At 49.8% G+C, this 22,096-nt stretch overlaps 1 protein-coding gene across 1 annotated transcript in view; it reads right to left on the reverse strand.

Annotated features, from left to right (window-relative positions):
• The window catches only part of RUBCN (rubicon autophagy regulator), a 60,066-nt gene that overhangs the window by 22,539 nt on the left and 15,431 nt on the right, over window positions 1-22,096 (reverse strand). The window contains 13 exon segments of the mRNA XM_030574539.1: window positions 2-73; window positions 76-97; window positions 1,788-1,903; window positions 2,431-2,526; window positions 5,258-5,302; window positions 6,154-6,717; window positions 8,233-8,389; window positions 9,473-9,543; window positions 9,546-9,578; window positions 10,145-10,304; window positions 15,003-15,014; window positions 15,017-15,088; window positions 19,697-19,850. Of these exon segments, the coding sequence (XP_030430399.1) occupies window positions 2-73; window positions 76-97; window positions 1,788-1,903; window positions 2,431-2,526; window positions 5,258-5,302; window positions 6,154-6,717; window positions 8,233-8,389; window positions 9,473-9,543; window positions 9,546-9,578; window positions 10,145-10,304; window positions 15,003-15,014; window positions 15,017-15,088; window positions 19,697-19,850 (1,574 nt within the window).

Consider the following 22,096-nt stretch of genomic DNA (forward strand, 5'->3'; position numbering starts at 1 on the left):
TCCTCTTCCTCCTCCTCCAGCCGCCGGTTCATCACGTTGCATTTCATCAGCTCGATGGCGGCAATCAGCGATCAGAGATGCTAAAGTGAGCGTTTTCCTGGGAGGCAGAGGCCAAACCATTGCAAGAGAACCGGGAAGCTGAGGTTCTCCGTAATGCAGTATTACATCCCCTACACCCCGCAGTACAGGACCTGCTACCTGTAGAGGCGGCTATCTGGGATTTCCCACAGTAGAGGAAGACTTCACTAATAGGCGCTGACTCCATGGGCGCTGCGGGGCTGGAGCACCCACAGGGAAAAAATGGTGGGCACCCACCGGCAGCCCCCCTAACGGTGCCACGCATTTGACTCCAGAGGGCGCTCTGCATTGTGATGGATTTTGGTTACGCCTGCCGAGCATCCTACACGTCATGGCCGACTGTACGTTACGATGCAGTGCACACATTTCATCGTAAGCGTTGACCACAATTGCAGTTTTGCTTTTGCAATGTATCAGGGTGTAAACTCTTACAGTCACAAAGAAGGTCTGGGGTGGGGGGGGGAGGGGTTGTGACCAAAGAAGCTTGAGAACCACTGTGCTAGGAGGCCAGCTGGATCCAGACAGGAAGGGGACACCTCAAGATGGTCACCTATCAGACCCCACTTCAGAGTTCTCGAGGGATGACGTCAGAACTATTTGCTCTGACAACTCGGGCTCGATCCCTGTAGCCCATGGGAGTGGTCTGACTGGGGGCCCAAGCCCACTAATGCAGAGAGAAGCCTAGTGGAGAACAGAGTCCTGGCTAGCTTTGAGAGGACTCTTTCGGGGAAAAAGGGAAAATCCAGACCAAGAGACACGAAGCTGGAGGGGTGTATGAAGAAGCTAGGCCTGCCTGGGTCGCCGTTACAGGACAGTAGGACATTAGGGGTGACAGATGTGTGTCAGGTATTTTTAAATCCTTCTCTCTCTCTCTCATGTAGTATTCTAACTGCTAAGGAAAAATGCTTGGTCTGAAGGAGGCTGGTGTCACTCTCAGGGTCACAGTGCCCAGCGCAAAGAAAGGCAAGAGCCTGAAACTCAGCTGGGCCTTCAGGGCAGTTGGTGTATGCAGGGCACTGCAAGCGCATCCCAGTCTCAGAGGGGGATTCCTCCCCGGGACAGGGTAGGGTTAGAGGCCCTGGATCGGAGCTGGATGCACTCCGAGACGAGAGAAGGGACAGAGGTGCTGCTAGCCCTGCCACTGTGACAGCCCCGCTCTCCAATGTTCCACCACCTGCGGGTCACACGGCACCCAGCACCCAAAGAGAGCAGCTGGCTTTGGTTTTTCCCAACTCAACACGAGTTGCAGATTGTGGCTCTGTACAGTCAAACAGCACAGGATCATGTTGGCCAGGGAACAGTATGGGGCTTATAGAGAGGAGCATCACTATTCCTTACCTGCACTCGGAGGGGTAAAATGCTCTGTGATCCTTGCACCTGAACCAGCCCCCCCATTCCCCCCCAATTTCCCAACTGCCTAAGGCTGGAGCAAACAGCGGACTGACTTCAGGGAAGAGAGCAGCACACAGCACAGGGAGTCCCAGCAAGCGGCAGTAAGCTCATGCTGCACTGCCGCCATGCCTGCAGCCCCGAGCTCTCAACACCAAAGAGCAAACCAAGGGCAGAAGTAGACCGGCGAGTTCTCTGCGCAGCTCTAAGGCTGGAAACGCTGCAGCACTAACACTGGCTTTCTGGTACGGCTGCTTGCCAGTGGAACCAGAGTCACTGACCCAGCACCCAAGGAACATGTATCCCCCTGCATCTCTCACCTTCTCCAGGTCTGCACAGCTGCCGAAGTCCTGCTCAGACAGGTAACTGATCAGGGACTGTCCTTCCGAGGGTCTTCGGAACATCCCTTCCCCAGAACTCAGGTACTGGCCAGCATCTAGGAAAGCAAAAGACAAACAAATGAGGCAGAGGCATTTTGCAAACCCACAAAGCTGAAGAGTCAGAGATCGGACCAGGCATGATTCCATTACACAGCCCCAGCCAGCCCGGGGTCTTGCAGGAACTGCCAGACTAGATGACGCATGGCTAGAGTCAGTCAAGCATCCAACCTCTGACAGTAACCACCAGCAGAGTATTCAGAGGAAGAGGCAAGATCCCACAGTAGGCAGGTTGCAGAGGGACAGCTGATCCCAAAATCTCATCCGATCCCTACTAGTGAGAGATCACAAGTGCTTAACTTTGGCCACTCAATGCTGCTCCCCAGTCCCTCCCAGCTGCTGTTAGATTTAGAGAGAGGCAGAGATTTCAGAGCACTGGCCTCAGACACACATGAGACACCATGCTCATGTGCAAATCCCCACATGTGCACAGTCAAAAGCTGCCCTGCAAACATGCGAGGACCCAGCACCTGAACCCAGCTGTACCACTGGTTAACCATTTCCACTCACCCCCTGCTCAACTCACCGTATTCCATGTAGAGGGAGCTGGGTGTGCTCACTTCGCTGCTCTGGGTGGAGCCGGAGACATGACCTGGCACCCTCAAGGCGTCACCCTGGGATTCTTTGAGAGAGACACAAGAGCAAGGACGCTCATCAATAGCAGAAGGGCCCATCCGGGTGATTAACCCCAGCCCCTCGGGACACAGTGGAAGGGAGCAAATAGGACATCACGAGAACATACCCCCCACCCACCCCCCAAAAAGGCAAAAACAATAGAAAAGGAGTCAAAGGGGGAAGAAAAGAAGTCAGCTGGTCTCCAGGGAGAAAGCGGGCACAGAACTATATTGTATCCAGGCCAGTTCCGGGGGGGGGGGGGCAGTCCCGGGCAAGGCACTTCAGGCAGCTAAAAGGCAAGTTGGCAGACAACAGGCAGCAATTCACAGCTTGCCAGGATTGATCTCCAAGAGCTGCTGCTCCCTTGCGCTCTGGAGGAGAGGGACAACGGGACAGCGTGCATGAGCCTGGGAAGTGCAGAAGTCATTTGTTCCTCCAGCTAATGCAGCAGGGGACAGGGCCTGAACTAGGCAGGAGGCCCTGCTCACTTGCTCTTGTGGTGGCAGGGCTGGGAAATACAACAGAACCTGTTTGGAGCACTCAGCCCAGAGTCGGGGAGCACACTGCACCTCCTTGCCTTCAGCTGCGCCCCCTCTGGCAGAGAGGAACCCCTAGATGGCCCTGCTGGGCCACAGGGCGAGTGGCTAGCATAAGAGCAATGGGATCCTGGGGACTCAGCAGTCCTGGAGGATGCCTAGGACAATGTGGGGGGGAAATCAGTGGGAGAAGGTGATCTCCAACTCCCTCTAGCCTCTGATTATAGCTGGGGAGAACAGAGCCTTCCATGCACATTGGAGTCCCTGACTTTGCAGCAGCCAGGGCCTAAGGACTCGGATCCCTGCAGCCAGCAGAGCACGAAAGGGTTGTGAAGGTGACCTATACGTGCTACGCCCGGCGCCCCACCCTCCGCACACACATGTGACGCAATTCACGTCCTCACACGGGCAGAGCTCTTCGAGGGACTGCCTTTAGCCGGCCTAATCAGAGGTGAACACCTGCGGGAGCTGCATCCCCGTGAGCCGGCCCGTGGGATCGGATGGATTGCTGCAGAGACCAAATGACTTGAGGACTGACTGATCCCAGAAAGGAAGCCCTTGGCTGTCGCTGGCATGAAAATGACAACGGAACACACACAAGGGAATGGGGAGAGCAATGAGACTGGACATGTGTGATGTGGAACATGCAATAGCTCCAGGCACTGGGAACAGGGAAGGGACCACTGGTGTCAACTCAACCAGCACAGCAGCTCACACTGCCACGTCGTACCGCTTCCCCAGTCCCACGCTTATGGCTCCAGGGCACGCGAGACTGAGAATGCCTCTCCTGCTGAAAGAGTGTAGTGCTGGTGCAAGGATCAGACCCACAGGCCTGGGGACAGGCCGGCTCTATGCAAAGCACAAGCAGCTGCTGGGCAAGCTCCCCCCATGCTGCCCGACAACCATGCTTTAACCCTGGGTGTGAGGGGGCTCAGTCTCCAGAGACTGATCAGTGCCAGCTGGGAGGTAGCTACCAGGTGAGACCAAATCATTTCCCTGAGGCCACAAAACAGCTTTCAGGTGACCACCCCTGACCTGGATGGGGTTTGAACCAGTGTTCTAGAGGCAGACACTCCATATCTCATTACAAATCCCCAGAACTCAGCAGACCACCCCTGCTCAAGCACAAGGTTCCAAGAACTCATCTGCCACAGAGCAAAGAGCCACCAAAAACTGGCACTGAAACAGCCTCAGGGCCACTGCCTGGCGGAGCGCATAGAGCTGATCTCCAAACCCTAGGGGAGCTGCCAGTTCTCTGAGCAGCAGCACCACCACCACTACACAGCAAGCTGAGGCAGGTCTCCTGAGAGCCCACAGAAGCCAGGCATCGTAACCTGCCACTCCATGGAGAGCAAGTGCTGCAGCAAGCAAGGTTGGAAGGGGACAGAACATTGTAGAGATTCTGTATGAACATGGCATGGCCTGGTGCATCTGCCAGTATGCCCCACCTGGGACACCTTTGCAGACTGCTGGGATAATATGCTCAGTATTTCTAGCCAAGGAACTCATAGGGCTTCGCAAACATTAACGGTTCAAGCCTTCCTATGTCCCAGAAGGAATAATCCCCATTTTACGGAGGGGAAGGCGACCTGGAGCATACAGGTGAGTGGCCTGGTTTCTGAGATATTGAGCACCTGCAACTCTGTGTAAATCGGGTCGTAAAACAACTTTCCCTGGTTCATACAGCAAATCCGAGCCCAGACGAGAACCCAAGAGTCTGATCTGAGCACTACACCACAGCTGTGGGCGGAGTGCTTGGTATTGAGAGCACCACGGGCCCGAGGAAATGCTGCTCCCAGCTCTGTTAATCGGATATCCTCCCGCAGGGCAAAGGGAAAGAATTGCTGACTATTCAGAAGTATGGGCTATCCCTCCCTATCCCTCAGTCCCGCACAAGGGGTACGATCTAGCCTGGTTTCCAAAGCAAAGGGGAGAGGATGGGAGCCAATCCAGGGGCTTATCGGAAAACGCCACATAGTGCCATGCAGGAAAGCCAGGTGCAATTCCTGGTCCAGCATGTTATGGCCCCAAACCAAGCAGGGATCCTCATTTAGGTCACATGCATAAACCTGGGGCTCCCTCAAAGCGCCATCAGCGACTCAGGGAAGGAGCGGCCTTTCTAAGTTGACACCAATGTGATAATGGAAATCCTGAACTCAATGCAATGATCACTGATGAGAGGGTGTCTACTGGCTCCCAAACCTGCCACTGGATCTTCTATTATAATGGTGATATCCCTGAGACCTCCTGGGCAGACAGCGAGGAGGAGGAAGAGGAGAGCATTACGGAAGGAAGAGAAAACAGAGAGAGACTGGTTACATACCAAGACAGGAGCCCCGTTCTCTACCTGAAGGCAGCACCTCAGCCCTGAAGGGGTGTCCCCTTGGGAAGCAGCCTAGCCCCCCATTACCCAACCAAAGAGGCCCCACAAGGCCCACCACTCACCCCTACAAAGGGGAGCTGTTAAGGGAACACACGCATCCAGTCTGTTCTGCCAATCGAACCAGATGATGGTTCTACAGTTACAACATGGAACTGTCCCAGCCAGGGCCATATCTGAAGTTCGGATGAGATCCTGGAGAGAAGGTTCAGGGAGTCCCTCCGGGGGCAGCGAGGCTAGCACCATAGCAGCGCTGCCAGTTCCTAGCAAGGCAGAGTGAGGGGATAAGCCAACACCTTCTGCCAGCTGACGAAGGGAAGTGAGGCTAGACACCAAGGCAGGGGTTGCTGGGTGTTCAGGGCTGGGTCCCAGAGCTCTGCTGGGGGAGATAGGAGACTTCCCTCTCCATCTCTGGGAATGCAGAGAGCTCTCTCTGCAATGGAAAAGCAGAAGAGCAGAGGCCGGACTTCCCTAGCTAGCTGCACGTGCACCCTCCTTGCCTATTCCAGGGACTGCCCAAGGCCAGGCCAGCAGCTAAGTTCAGGTCCCCAAGCTCCACTGGAAGAGAACATTGCAAGACCTTTAATTAGCTCGTTCCCTTCCTCCTCGCCCAGTGCTCAGATCACCCCCTAACGATGCACAACACCGATGATGATGCCTGTCCCGAGATCAACATCCCACCCACCGAATCCCTCCCCAAATGCCGCCCCATCATTACCAGGAGTTTTCCCAGAGGCCACGTTGGTATCAGAGTGCGAGCGTGCATGGCTTCTCTTAAGGATCCCTTGGGAGGTTGATGTCTGCCCCTCCGAAAAGCTGGACCTGCGCAAGAGGCTCATCCCCCGGCTGCCGCCGCTCGCACCCTGGTCTTCCAAGGAGGAGACGGACTCTGGCTTCTGGGAGCTGCTGGATGAGAACAGGTTGGAACTGCTGCTCTTGTTGCTGTTGGTGGTGCTACTGCTGGCGCTGCTCTGGTTGCTACAGGCCCGGCCCCGCCGCCCCAGGTTCCCAATGGCCAGATACTCCGGCCCGTCATTGGCATCGCTCTGGGTGTCATCCTGGCTACCCGCCCAGGGGTCCTCGCTCTGGCTGGTCACGGTGCTGGTGCTCATCTCGCTGACTGAAGAGGAGTCGTCTCTGGGGGAGGAAGCATTGAGCCGGGGGAGGCCAGGTTGGCCCAGAAGGGATCTGTCCTCAGGCAGCAAGAGGGATACATTGTACAGGGCATTTTCCAGAGGCTGGCTCGTGCTGCTGCTCACGGAGGAGCTTGCTGGTCTCCTGTCTGGAAGAGGCGGGAGGGAGAGGTCACACACAAGTGCACAACAGACCAGATGATGGCAACAAGCAAATGGCTCAACACACACACCAACAAAGCCAGCGCAGGAGGGCATGGTCAAGGAATCGCTGGTTTTATTAAAAATCCCTTCCTCCCCACCACTCCCCTTGGCCTTCCAGGCGTGTGCTGGAAGCTGAAAACCAAGGCCCATGTCCTCAGTGAAGCTTCATTTCCATCCACCACACTGGGATGTTATTGCAGGGTTGCTCAGGAAGGCTGGGACACACAGGAACACTGGTTTGCTGTTGACAGGTGGTGCAGGAGGGCCAGGCACAAAACCTACTTTTACTGTGCAGTAGTTTGGGAAGTTCTGGCACGTTATCATCAATTGCTCGAGTGGGCAGGGCTCTGCATGGCCACAGTAGCATAACTTGTAATTAATAAATTAATCTATTAAAATACTAGAATATGAGACTAATACCTGATAGGTAACAGGCTAAAAAAACAAACAAACAAAACATACAGCTTAAGATTTAAAGCTGAAATGTAAGAAACCTATGGACTTAGGCCTGTCAGATATTTAGCTTAGCCAAATTAGGCTTTAGGATAAGTTATAAAGATATATTAGCATAAGTAAGTTAATAATAAATCTGCTGAGCTTGTGTCTATGTTTGTACACTGAGGTTTTGAATAACAACTGCTGAGTTTGGATGATCGTGTCTAGAAGAGATCAGTAGACATCACAAGATGACCGTTGACAGCCGGGGTGAACTGTTAGAGAGTTCCTTAAGATAACTGCATGTTGCCACAGCGATAAGGGGACATAAATGTTAATAAGTTGAAAGAGGAACTATCCAAGTAGCCTATCACGTGACAAGTCCTCCAGTATTATTCGGGGGACAGTTCCAAAGATGGACATAAGGGGTTTTAACCCTCATGCATATTAATGAGCTTTGGGGGGCATATGCGTAACTTCTTATCCATACAAGCTGGCAGATGGCTGGAGGTCAGTTTCCTGACCCTCCACAGAAGCTGGCCACTGCACCATTCTTCAGGCTTCCATCGGGAGATGCGAGTGTTATTGGGAATGTTGGGGCTGGAGGTGGTTTTTTCTAACCACTGCAATCTATGCACAGTTATGTTAATTGGGGGGTTCTAGCTGATCTAATTAAATGAGATGCTTGTTTCCCCCACGCTCCTCGGATCTCCAACAATGATGCTAGGCCACCTGGTGGCATTAGCCCTAATGTTTTAAATACCGGAGGAGCTAGACTTTTGCCTAACACTAGAGTTTAAAAGGGGTTATCAATATTAGTCAATCCCATAACCAATAAAGGCTACAGTAGCTTGCAGTAGGGTTGCTCAGGATTCCTGAGCAACACACACGTTACTGGAGGACCTGACTTTTCAGGATAGATCTATCCTGAACTATGCACTCTGCAAACAGACCCTATATGGAAGAGAGTGAGTCGCATTCTGAGCGTCCCACGAGCGGAACACACTACCCCCTCCTCCTGTTACCTGACATGCTGGTGGAGGCTGGTTGGTGCAGACTGGAGAAGGATCCAAAGTACCTGTGCTGTGTGTAGTCCATAGGAGGGATACATACAGAACCAGGGAGGGCTGTCAGGCTTTGACTCTTCGTCACAGGCAATGGGGCCTCGCTCCTTCTGAGAAACTGAACAGAGGCAGCACTGTTAATAAACCAGAGCTACAGTGTTAAGCAACAAAGAGAAGCAGACACGGAGCCCTGAAAGCAACAACTGTTGAGTCAAAGAGGAATCAACAAGCAGTGCCCAGCGTGAGTGCCTGTTACTAACCAGGGAGGACAGCTGCAGCTCTGGTGTCAGGGGGGATGCTGCCAGCTCTCTACTAGAGGGTGAAAAAGTCATAGTAAAAAAGGGAACCAGCCCATTGTTCTCAGTTAAGCAGCAGGCTCCCATGTGGAAACTACCAGGCTCTCAGTGTGATGATCCAGGGCCAGCGGAGGGACCTGACGCACACAGCGCCGTCAATCCTGCTGTGCCATCCAGCGGAGAGAACACAGCCACAATTTAATAAACAATCACCAGGGCTTCTCATCTGGAGACCTCAAAGCTCTTTGCAGAGAACGTGGTGGGGTGAGGTGGGAAGGGGAGGCATTATTCACCCTGCTGTACAGACAGGGAAACTCGCAAAGGGGTTAAGTGACCAGCACAAGGCCGGAAAGGAAGTCAGTGCCAGCAGAGGCACAAATAAAACCCAGCTCTCCTGGGCCCTGAGCCCGTCCTCTCCCCAACAGGCTGTATACACAGTAAATCTGTGTCCTCCCAGTGGCAGTCCTGTTTCCTGTTACTGTGCCAAGATTTGAACAGGTAACACACATCACATTCCACCTGTAATTCCTAGGAAACCTAGAACTTCAAGGATATTTTCAGAGGAATGACTGGTTCCTACCACCACCACCACCCACTAAAATGTGGATCTTAGAAGCCAATCAAAACAGGACGTGACCCAGTGTGAGCCCTGAATGTCCAACTCCATTAAACAAAACACCCCCATGCCCACTGCAGCCTGTCTTCAACATCACACAGGCATCACCTGCAGAGAAGCCAGCTCCTAATCAGCTATTTCCCATCTCTCTTCTAGCCCTTTCTGCAAGGAACCCAGCCAAGGAGTAAAAACCTTCTCCAAAGGGCTGTGTGCGCTCTGCATGAAACACTGTGCGAGGGAACCACCCTTCAGCAGGGAGAGATGGAGACAAAGCAGGGGCCCTTCTCACCATGGACGTGTCAATCTGAGCCAGAAGTCTGGGGTTGTTCTGCTCCACGGCCTCCAGGCACTGTAACATGCTGTGACGTGGGCGTCACTGAGCAGGAAGGCAGCATCTGAAGCAGCAGCAGCTGAAGGTTGGTCACACTAGTGAGATCCATGACACCCCACTGCTGCCCTCGGCAGACAGGGATTTGTGGTATGATGCAATGGGGATCGTGCAATTTATTACGTGACACTGGAGACAACCTCCCAGTCCCTTCCCTGAGCCGGAGCCTTGGCCAGCTCCTTTGCACCAGACAGAACAATTGCAGAACAGCCTCTCTGCTGCCACGCTAGCTAGGATAAGATGCCGATCATCTGGGCATGATCATATGGGATCAGGCAGACAGGACACCCTGCTCAGAGGCAGGACCTGGCATTGGACATTGCCAGAAACAGGCTCCTAGACTGCAAAGACCATTGAACTGATCCCTAGCAGCGCTAGAAGGAATCCTAATCCCCATCACATTACACGTTATGGAATCCCCCACCCCCTGGCATTCCCTGGGCTACAGGATTTCCTACTTCGCCCATCCCAACATTCTATGTGCTACCAAAGCTTGTGTCCATGGCTGGAGAGAAGGGTATGACTAGATATTCTCATGGGGGGGGAAAAGATTGTCTCCACGGTGCTGTTTACCTGTGTAGAATTTCCTGATGTACTGTCTGTTCTCAAGCAGTGGCTTCAGCTGTGCGGAGAGGCAGTGGAACTGCAGACTGTGCTGTAGCCATAGCTCCGCTATGGCTTGATCACCTACGCCATCTGCACTTGGCTGCCCATTCTCGTGCAGGCTGATGAACTGGAAATGGACACCCACACATGTCAAGTCAGATAGAGATTAGTGAAAAGAACAGGAGTACGTGTGACACCTTAGAGACTAACAAATTTATCTGAGCTTAAGCTTTCCTGGGCTACAGCCCACTTCATCAGATGCATAGAATGGAGACATATACACATACAGAGAACATGAAAAGGTGGGAGTTGCCATACCAGCTCTAAGAAGCTCATTAACGAGATGAACTATTATCAGCAGGAGAAAAACCCCTTTTGTAGTGAGAATCAAGATGGCCCATTTCAGACAATTGGCAAAAGGTGTGAGGATACTTAACCTGGGGAAATAGATTCAATTTGTGTAATGACATAGCCACTCCCAACCTCTATTCAAGCCTGAATTAATGGTATCTGGTTTGCACATAATTCAAGCTCAGCAGGAGTCTGTTTCTGAAGTTCTTCTGTTGCAAAATTGCCACCTCTAAGTCTGTTACTGAGTGACCAGAGAGGTTGAAGTGTTCTCCCACTGGTTTTTGAACATTCAAACTAGATACACCTCTACCTTGGTATAACACTGTCCTTGGGAGCCAAAAAAATCTTACCGCGTTATAGGTGAAACCGTGTTATATACTTGCTTTGATCCACCAGAGTGCACGCCCCCCCCCCGAGCACTGCCTTTACCGTATTATATCCAAATTCGTGTTATATCAGGTGGCATTCTATTGAGGTAGCAGCGTATCATTAATTTGGGCTTGAATACAGACTGGGAGAACAGGCAATCGAGTGATCTATCTCGTCATCCACTCCCAGCTTCTGACCAACAGAGGCTACAGACAATCAAGAGTATGTTGTTCCATCCCTGCCCATCCAGGTTAACAGCTATCGATAGATCTTTCCTCCATGAATTTATCTAATCCTTCTTTAAACCCAGTTATACTTTGGACCTTCCCACATCCCCTGGCAATGAGTTCCAAAGGCTGATTGTGGATGTGTGTGGGAAAGTACTTCCTTTTGTTTGTTTTAACCTGCTACCTATTAATTTCATTGGGTGACCCCCTAGTTCTTGTGTTATGAGAAGGAGTAAATAACACTTCCTTATTTACTTTCTCCACAAGATTTGATAGACCTCTATCATAGCCCCTCTTAGTTGCCCAGTCACCCTGTTTTGTGAGATCCCTTTGTAACTCTTTGCAGTCTGCGTTGAATGTAACTAACTTGAGTACATTTGTATGTGTCATAAACAGATAGTAAGGGTAATGTCTCTTTTTACCTGTAAAGGGTTAAGAAGTGCAGTAAACCTGCTGACACCTGACCAGAGGACCAATAAGGGGACAAGATACTTTCAAATCTTGGTGGGGGGAAGTCTTTTGTTTGTACTCTTTGTTTTGGAGGTTGGTCGCTCTTGGGACTAAGAGGGACCAGACATCAATCCAGGCTCTCCAAATCTTTCTGAATCAGTCTCTCATGTTTCAACTTGTAAGTAACAGCCAGGCAAGGCGTGTTAGTCTATTTTTGTTTTCTCAACTTGCAAATGTTCCTTTTTGCTGAGAGGATTTTACCTCTGTTTGCTGTAACTTTGAACCTAAGGCTAGAGGGGGCTCCTCTTGGGCTACACGAATCTGATTACCCTGTAAATATTTTCCACCCTGATTTTACAGAGATCATTTTTACCTTTCTTTCTTTAATTAAAAGCTTTCTTTTTAAGAACCTGATTGATTTTTCCTTGTTTTAAGATCCAAGGGATTGAATCTGGAGTCACCAGGAATTGGTGGGGGGAAAGAGGGGGGGATGGTTAAATTCTCCTTGTGTTAAGATCTAAGGGGTTGGATTGGTGTTCACCAGGAACTTGGTGAAAAAGCCTCTCAAGGATGCCCCAGAGAGAGGAAGGTTTTGAGGGGACAGGAAGTGTTCCAGACACTGAAATTTCTGGATGGTGGCAGTGTTACCAGATCTAAGCTAGTAATTAAGCTTAGAAGTGTCCATGCAGGTCCCCACATCTGTACCCTAAGTTCAAGTGGGGGAGGAACCTTGACATAACCCCTCTTAGTTGCCCAGTCACCCTGTTTATAAGATCCCTTTGTACTCTTTGCAGTCTGCGTTGAATGTAACTAACTTGAGTAAATTGTATTATCTGCAAATTTTGCCACCTCACTGTTTACCCCTTTTTCCAAATAATTTATGAATATGTTGAATAGGACTGGTCCCAGTACTGACCCCTAGGGACACCACTATTTACCCCTCTCCATTCTGAAAAACTGACCATTTATTCCTACCCTTTGTTTCTGGTTGTTACCAGTTACTGATCCATGAGAGATCCTTCTCTCTTCTCCCAGAACTGCCTTACTTTGCTAAAGAGCTTGTCAAAGGCTTTCTGAAAGTCTACGTATACTACATCCCTGGAATCATCCACGCCCCTATGTTTGTTGACCCCCACAGAGAATTCTAATAGATTGGTGAGACATAATTTAACTTTACAAAATCCGTGTTGAGTATTCCCCCAACAAATCACATTCATCTATATGTCCGATTATTCTGTTCTTAGTTTCAACCAATTTCCCTGGTGCTGAAGTTAGGCTGTAATAGCTGGGATCAATTCTGGAGCCTTTTTTAAAATTGGCGCCACATTAGCTATCCTCGAGTCATCTGGTACAAAAGCTGATTTAAATGATGGGTTACAAACCACAGTTAGTAGTTCTGCAATTTCATATTTGAGTTCCTTCAGAACTCTTAGGTGAATCCCATCTGGTCCTGGTGACTTACTATTTGTTCCAAAACTTCCTCTATTGACAGTTCCTCAGAGTTGTTACCTAAATAGAATGGCTCGGGTGTGGGAACCTCCCCTCGCATCCTCTGCAGTGAAGACTCATGCAAATAATTCTCTTAGTTTCTCTGCAATGGCCTTGTCTTCCTTGAGTGCACCATTAGCATCTCTACTCTCCAGGCCTCACTGATTGTTTAGCAGGCTTCCCACTTCTGATGTACTTACAAAATGTTCCTCTTAGTTTTTGGGTCTTCGGTGCTCTTCAAATTCTTTTTTGGCTGGCTCCATTATTCTTTTACACTGACTGGCCAGAGTTTACGCCCCGTCCTTGACCTGGTCAGAGGCTTAATCTTGCCACTTAGCAAACAGCATCATCAGAAATGACAAAGCGTCCCTGATCTGAACAGTGGTACAGTCCAGTTGCTGTAGCCCCTCTCCCCTAGTGCTTATCCCCATCTCTCAGCATGTTTGGTCCCAGCTGAGGCTGCATGCTCTTTGGAGAAAGGACATGGTCTTTTGTCTATCAAGAGCTATGCCATACTTCGTGACCTCAAAGCACGTGACACTGTTTTAGGTTTTGTATGAAGACTTTAGGACAAAGCGGGGGCAATTGGTGCCAGCTGTGGTAGCAGCTAGTGAAGGAGCTGCAAATGACCCTGAGGAATGAGAGACCAAAAACCTGTTTCTCATAGACCACGTGTCATCCATGGTCTTGGATTGAATTCTGCCAAGCCTTCTGGGATGCAGCTTGTACAGAATATGAGGCTGCATACTTCTGATCATCTCCCTTAGTTTATGGGGCACTGAATTCACTCACAAATTAAACACGATAGAGGGATTATAACAAAATGTCTGCTCCCTCAATCTGTCAAAGCAAGACAAGAGGATCACTCCAAGGAAGTGAATGGCATTTTGGGCTGTATAAGTAGGGGCACTGCCAGCAGATCGAGGGACGTGATCATTCCCCTCTATTTGACATTGGTAAGGCCTCATCTGGAGTACTGTGTCCAGTTTTGGGCACCACACTACAGGAAGGAAGGGGGAAAATTGGAAAGAGTCCAGCAGAGGGCAGCAAAAATGATTAGGGGGCTGGAGCACATGACTTATGAGGATAGGCTGAGGGGACTGGGATTGTTTAGTCTGCAGAAGAGAAGAATGGGGGAAGGGGAGGATTTGATAGCTGCTTTCAGCTACCTGAAGGGGGGTTCCAAAGAAGATGGATCTAGACTGTTCTCAGCGGTAGCAGATGACAGAACAAGGAGTAATGGTCTCAAGTTGCAGTTGGGGAGGTCTAGGTTGAATATTAGAAAATACTATTTCAATAGGAGGGTGGTGAAGCAGTGGAATGGATTACCCACGGAGGTGGTGGAATCAGGGGCGGCTCTAGGTATTTTGCCGCCCCAAGCACGGCAGGCAGGTGGCCTTCGGCGGCTTGCCTGCGGGAGGTCCCTGGTCGGCGGATTTGGCGGCGTGCCTGCGGGAGATCCGCCGAAGCTGCGGGACCAGCGGACCCTCCGCAGGCATGCTGCTGAAGGCAACCTGCCCGCTGCCCTCATGGCGACCGGCGGAGCGCCCCCCGTGGCTTCCGCATCAGGCATGCGCTTGGCGTGCTGGTGCCTGGAGCCGCCCCTGAGTGGAATCTCCATCCTTAGAGGTTTTTAAGGTCAGGCTTGACAGAGCCCTGGCTGGGATGATTTATTGGGGATTGGTCCTGCTTTGAGCAGGGGGTGGGACTAGATGACCTCTGAGGGTCCCTTCCAACCCTGATATTCTATGCATTCCCCTGCTAGGGTGTCCCAGCTGCTCCATGGCAGGCAAGCTGCAGCCTAACGCATTAGTCACTCAGTTAATCGTGAGAACCAAACTGTGCACCCGAGTCACACTTGGCTGGCCAAGGAAAGCAGCAGCCTTGAGATCTCCAAAGCCAGCTCCGTCCTCCAATCCCAACCCGCCAGCAGAACTCACCTTCTCCACGTGATTGAGCAGAGCGCGGCGCTCAGTCGGCGGATGTCTTTCACAAACTGCCAGTAATCCTTCTGCCTGCAGTACACCTGCCCAGAAAACACACAGTTAGACTCCGCCTGATAAACCCCGCCACAACGCTGACAGGTGCTGAGCGACCCATGCAGTTAACGCGACCTTCGGCAGCCTCTCGTAAGGTCACAGCACCGCTCAGCGGACAGCGCAATGAGTCACTTGCAGGCGTTGATACGGGTGAGAGAGAAGAAGGGTGGCCCAGTAGTTAGGGGGATTAGGAGACCTGATTCAATTCCTGGCTCTGTCACAGGACTTCCTTGCGTGGCCTTGGACAAGCGTCTCTGTGCCTCCATTCCCTATCTGTAACATGGGGATAAATCACTGCCCTGCCTCACAGGTACGTGGGGAGCATAAACTCATTAACCCGTTCCTAACACATGCAGGATATGGATGAGTCAGCCATGCCAGCAGGACACCCAGTGCTTTCAGTGCCAGCACATTCCACTCAACGACTGTGGAGTAATTTAGCGTTTCCCACCCCTGAGGTGCAATAGCCTGCTCTGGGAGACACAGGGCAGGAGATGAGCAGCGGGGCCCAGGATCTGCATGACCCCAGAGCCAGCTCTCAAGCCCCACTCCAAACATGCTGCTCTGGGGGGAAGTGGTGAGCAGCTTACTGAACTAAACCTCCTCTCCCTGCTCTTGCAACAAACCATTCCCTCACACAGCCGGCCATAGGAGTAATTCTCAGGCACAGGGCTGCAGGAGCAGCGCACTGGTACTGTCTGTGTCTCAGCTTGCAACACAGCCCACCAGGGCCCCTGAAGAACCATCAGTGGATGGCCCCTGGCACTCAGCAGCCCGGAAGCCTTTTGCAAACAGGCACAGGGAGCACAAAACGAGAAAAGGAAAAAAAAAAAAAGGAAAAGAGAAAGCGAAAGAGAAAGGGCCGTAAAAAGAGAGGAAGAATATGGACAGGAAAAAGCCAAAGCATAGCAATTGCACAGCGGTTCTGGTGTGAAGGGAAGAGGGTTATTCATTAATCCAATGCCATGGGGTACCACAAAAGGAGGAGGCTGGCACCTAGCACCTGCACTGCTACTCAAACCCCCTGCAGGACGCACCTCCTGCCCTGCCAGACAGCAAGGAACAGCCAGCTGTCCACCGATTTCAAGTGGCGGGAGCTTGCAAGAGAGAGCAGTTGGAGGAGACGACTGGCAGTGAAGAGGTAACCGCAAGACCCGCCACAAATTCCACCTATTTGCAGTTCGGCTGGGAACACTGGGCATATATGACCTTAGCACAGCGAAGTGCAATCCAAGCAGGGCAGAGCCGTCAGTAGTCCGGCAAAGCGGGGAGACAGGAAGTTCTGCCTGGTCAAGCCAAGGGGGCTCATCGCCGTAACGACCTTGGCCCCATGGAGCACCAAGGTGACACTGCACGACAGCAATGGGGAGCGGATCGCCGTTCTGCCCGTTGGGAAAGCAGCGCGGGTTGGAGGGTGCAGCACGAGGAAGGTGAGGCAGTGTGAGGAATGTTCCAAATAAATCCTCCCCTCCACACCAGCCCCAGATATCTCTCACCTCAGAGTGTCAGAGTGCACAGGGCAGAGAGATTCACGTGTAAAATCAGACCTTTCTCCCCCTTACCTCTGCCTGGTTACTTCATGACCACCATCACCTTCACGCTTCTGTGCTCTACTGAGTAACCCAGGGGAAGGGCTGCCGTTAAGGCTGAGACCTGTGTCTTAAAGGGACAGCGTCCCATCCCCTTGCAACAGGGCCATGGTTAATTTAAATGGTGAGCTTTCGTGACGGGAAGGAGGGAAATGAGGACGCTGACTCTTCTGGACTAAAGTGGAATTTGCCTCCCACACACCAGCCCTGGGAACACAACCGTGCGACTGAATCAGAATTACTCCCCACAGGCTTATGAGTACAACCCTCTCGTTAAGTCTCAACCTAGCAGAGGTAGTGGACTTGGTTGCTCAGAGGCAAAGGGAAATGTTCCCCAGATTCCAGCTGCTTTCAAGGTAAAGTAGATCTGGGAACAGGGACATCTGAATTCCAATTGCCGTGTTAAGTTGCACACTTGCCTCTCTTCACTTGTTCTCTTGAAATTTTTGCTGAGTTCAACATTGCAAAAGTCACTATTATCAATATTCTCTCTCTCAACAGCAGCACAAACTGGGAAGAACTTTCTGATCAGACAGCAGTGAAAAAGGAGTCTAACTTCAGGGAGGGACAGAGGTCAACACAAAAACCTCCTGGCAAACAAAGCAGCAGAGATTGTGTGTCTTCTAACATTGCAAGTCACCAATGGGCTCTCCTGCACTGCTAAGCAGCTAGGAAGCAGGTTTGAAATTTAATGCAGCATGCTGCTAGGATGGCATATTCCGTTTGCTCTCAGCTGCGGTCTGTCTCAGCTTTCTTCAGAGAGGCTCTCCCCTTTTATTAGTTATGCTTCTTGTTAAAGATCAACTACAAAGGGCATATTTTTTGTTCATGTCATATGCTACTGCTTCATAAGGTATAAAAGTGGCCTCAGCATATTTTTCCCCAACAATAACATTTTCCCTGTGCCTATTTTATCTTAGAAATATCAAAAACATCAATTGTTTTCTTCCTATGGGTTTTATTTTTTGGGGAGGGTGGGAGGTAGAATATTAGGATGAGAGTTTTCAGCCCTGGAGACAGAATTTTCATTTTATATACAATAAAAATATATATCCCTCAGGGCTGAGAAAACTCCCACCCTAGTTCTCAATTGTGCATGTGTGTAAATATAATTTCTTTTCAGTTGGAAGCCAGTATGTGGGGTCACTGTTGAATCATTCCCAGAATGCTCTTCTCCCCTGGGTGTAAGGAGTTTGAATGAAACAAGTGTGGAACAGAAAACAATGTGTTGGAGAGTTAGATTCAACACCCTCTCCCCAGCTACTATCCATTCAGTCTCTTGTGATGTCACAATCCCACTAGCTCTCCAGCCGGAAAGTCAAGACCTGATACTTCTAACAACAAAAGAACAAACAGGAAAAGAACCTTCTTTGCATATAATAAAAGCCAAAACACAAAAAGAGGTGGGAGGAGGGCACTTGCTCATGCTAAGCAGATCTAACATTTAAATTGCTCACAGACCCTTGGGCATGAACAACCTCCTAGGCACTGAAGGTGTTCGGTTACTTCAACTGTGTAATCCAGGAATAAGGTGGTCTGTCTGAAGTGTGTTTCCTTAAAACAAGTACTGTGCATCTAGCACAAATCAACAGCCAGCAGGTTATTTCTAGGCTTGCTGATAATCCACCCAAGTTCATTTGCACCTGTGTCAATAGGGGGCAAATTTTCAAGCAGAAACTTCCAGAGGGTGGAAATAGTAAGCAGAGAGGGAGACAGTCTCAGGGCTCTGTCTGACTGCAAAGAATCTTTTTGGGGGCAGGGGCAAAGAGAGAGAGAAGAGGCTGGCTTTAGGGCAGCAGTGCAAAAGGGAATGGATCCATAAAGCCCAGGGAGGTTCTCAATCTTTTTCCTTCTGAAGCCCACTCCAAGAGCCTATAAAAACTCCATGGCCCACCTGTACCAAAACTACTGGTTTTCTCCATATAAAAGCCAGGGCTGGCGTTAGGGGCTAACAAGCAGGGCAATTGCTTGGGGCCCCATGCCACAGCCCCCCGCCCCCGGAAGCTGAGTTGCTCAGGCTTCAGCCTCGCTGGCAGCACTCAGGGACCCAGGCTTCAGCAGCATGCAGTCGGGCTTTGGCTTTCTGGTGGTCCTGCTTGGAGAACCCCCTGAAACCTGCTCCCAGTCCCCCAGGACCACAGATATAAGCAGCAGCAGCCAGGATGCAGTGAAAGCAAAACAAGAGAGATCATGTTTGTGTGAAGCATGGATGCAGGAGTCAGACCGATTTATTATCTCATATTCAAGAACGTTAAGGAATAGGGCTTCTCCTACAGACCAGGCTAAGAAGCTGCAACCCTGCCCAAGACCCCACGTTTCAGCTCCATGACAGCAGACTGCTTCATTACAAATTCAGCATGGTCATTGCTGGGGGATCCAACAGGCAGAAACAAATGGGTGGGTGGGGCCAGGCAGCTTCTTACAGCAGAGATCACCAGTGCTTAGCAAAATGTGGCACGAAATGATAGGAATGGTGAAGTGACAGGCAAACAGACTGGCACTCAAATCCAATAGCTGCAGGAGCTTTCCCTAGTGTGATGAAGCCTGAGGCAAGACCATTCCCTGGGTTGATGGCTTCCTATGTTCATACTGACAATTTACCCACATGCAAGGATTTCACTGCATTGTACAAATATTAACCCTCCCTATCCCCTTTTGAGTAGGACAGGATCATCACAGGAAATCTGAGGCACAAAGAGAGAAAATTACTTGCCCAAGATAAAAAACAGCAAATCAGTGGCAGAGCTGGGGATAAAAACCCAGGAGTCCCGACTTTCCATTCTGTTGCAGAAAACAATGACCCCATTAGAACTTTAGCCCCCGCAAACTTGATGCTAATAAAACCATCAGCCTCCTGCTTCAATGCCAATCAGGCTCACTACAGATCATCTCACTCATGGTTTCCAGAAGTCACGGACCAAAGGATTCTCTCGGTAACAAAAGCACCACCTGTTAGAACAGCAACATGGTGATAAATGCCAGATTGCCCCACATGCCAAACCCTACCTTATCGTGGATAAGCCCGTGATAGAGGATGCTGTGCATATCCCTGCACAGCCGCTTCAAGCCACCATATTTAGACCAGACATTCGGGTTGTTGCTGGACACCAATCCCTCTACAGTGGTCTTCAAATTGCCCAGTAATTTCCAATGCTCCTTTCTGCACATGCAAAAGAACACACAGTGCCAGTTAGTTCCCCTCAAATCTATCAGCCATACAGTGATCAAAGTTTAGTAGCCTGACAACAGAATTAAATGCTGCCGAAGTGGACCTTGGTGAAGTTAAAACCTTTGGGTAAGAGATCTAGAAGCCAGCACGGAATGGGCATCTGTACTCACACTGCTGGACTGTAGGCCGCCTGCCCGGGGGTTTTAATTTCACTAGACTCTAGCTAGTGTATTGACTACTACCACTCATGCGTATGCCAGCACAGGATACTGTGTGCAAGATGTCGTAGGCATGGAAGGGACCAATGCAACGGAGCATTGCATAAGAATGATGGATGCCAAAGCTGATTCAGATTGCACCTGTGCTGGGTCATGTTAGCATGCTCCCTCCCTCAAAAAACTGATGCTATATACAGATCTCATGCATGCAACCCTCAATGCAATCTAGTGCTTGGGCACTTCCAAGGGCGGGTGAGGGGGAAGAGAGACTGTCTCTTCTGCACAGAAACCCCATGAGAGAGGAGTTCAAGATGGCATCTGCTGATCATTCAAAGGATATGCAAGTGTTATGGTCATTTCTTAATCCAACTCCAGGATCAGGTGACTGAAACATCATCATTATACAGTTAAATAGAAAATTGGCAGGCTAAGTCCAGCTCTCTATAAGGACAAGAGCAGCTCTCATAGTCCCTAAGTTCTCTATTGAGTCCAAGTGGAGATTAAAAAAAAAAAAGTAAAGAAATTGTGTTCCAGTCCAGATCAACGTAAGCCACACATCCTGAGTAACTTACTACTTCCCTTCTCATAAACACTGAGCACCTCATCATCCCACGGAAGGCAGGAAAATCATACCCCCATTTAACGGATGAGTAAATGGGGATGGGGAGGTAACAGAAGTTGGCCACGGTCATGCAGGAAGTCAGCAGTAACTTCAGGAATGGAACCCAGGTGGCTTGACTCCTAGATCCCCAGTATTAGCCACTAGACAACATTGCCTGAGAAATATAAATCCCTAACTAAATGAGAACTGTACTGAGGAATATTTGCTTAATGCATAAAAAATCAAAATAAAAAGATTTTAGTCCCAAAGGCTCAATCCGTTCACATTTAGCCCTCCAAAGCAATCTTTCAGAGAACTATACACCAACAGAAAAGCTGTCACAGACAGTTTAGAAGTCCCAACAAACATGTCCCTGCAGTGTTTGTAACTGACACATTACAACACAGTCCTAGTATAAGACTAAAAGTGAAACTGACCAGAAACTAGCCATGAAGTGATTATCTGTTCTCACTGCCCACGCTGATTACAATGTAAAAAGGGAAAAAGGACAACCAATGAAAAATAAATTAGATGTCTAAAATGCTTGAATTTTTAATGTGAGGCAGTATTTGCAGCATAGATATGGACATCTGTTTTTAAAATGTAAAATACTGATATTTGAACCTTTGAAAATAAATTTTTCTCAGTCACAAATAGTGTCTTTGTTGGAACTATTACATTATCGTCTAAGCACTGGTTATGTTTACAGTGCATCAGCAGATGAGAGAAGCACTCAGCTCTCTTCCAGGCCTTCTGACAACCCCACAATTTGTAGTTGTTTATTGCCAGTTTAAATTGCTGAGAGGGCCTATTCATTTTGCCAAGGGCATTTGATAAGGAAAGGAACAGCACATTAACTCAGTAATTCATCAAGAATTAAGAGCAGGACCAGTTGCTTCTCAAAGACATGCAAAATAACAAGCTCATACAGCCTTTGAAAGGATCAAGGATCTAACCAGGAGAAAACCTCTACTCAACACTAGTGCTCCAATGATCTGCATAACCCCTGTCAGAGGATTGTGCCACAGAAATTCCCCAGAGATCTTAAAGTGACATTAACAGCTAACCTGAACAACTCGCCAATATCGCTTAATGCAAGCTTCTTTTTTCTGTAGTATGGTCACTAGTCAGTTTTTGTAAAGCACGCTGAAGGACTGTTCCTAGCGGGGTGAAATAGTAAACAGGATAAAACGTAGGGTGCAGGTTAAGGCACTCAGAGCTTCAAGATTTCCCACTAGCAGTATTTCATGTTTCAGGGTGCCAGCTGATGGCGTTTGGGAGGCAGGATGGCATTCTAGCCCAACCTTAAAGCGTATGGAGCTCCCCAAATGCCTCAGAGATCTGTGCCAGTGCCAGAGGCAGGATATTAGTCTAACCAGACCAATAGTTTGAGCTGGCACAGGAATGCCTATGCACAA

The sequence above is a fragment of the Gopherus evgoodei genome, chromosome 9 (genome assembly GCF_007399415.2).
Source record: "Gopherus evgoodei ecotype Sinaloan lineage chromosome 9, rGopEvg1_v1.p, whole genome shotgun sequence".
Taxonomy (NCBI): domain Eukaryota; kingdom Metazoa; phylum Chordata; order Testudines; family Testudinidae; genus Gopherus; species Gopherus evgoodei.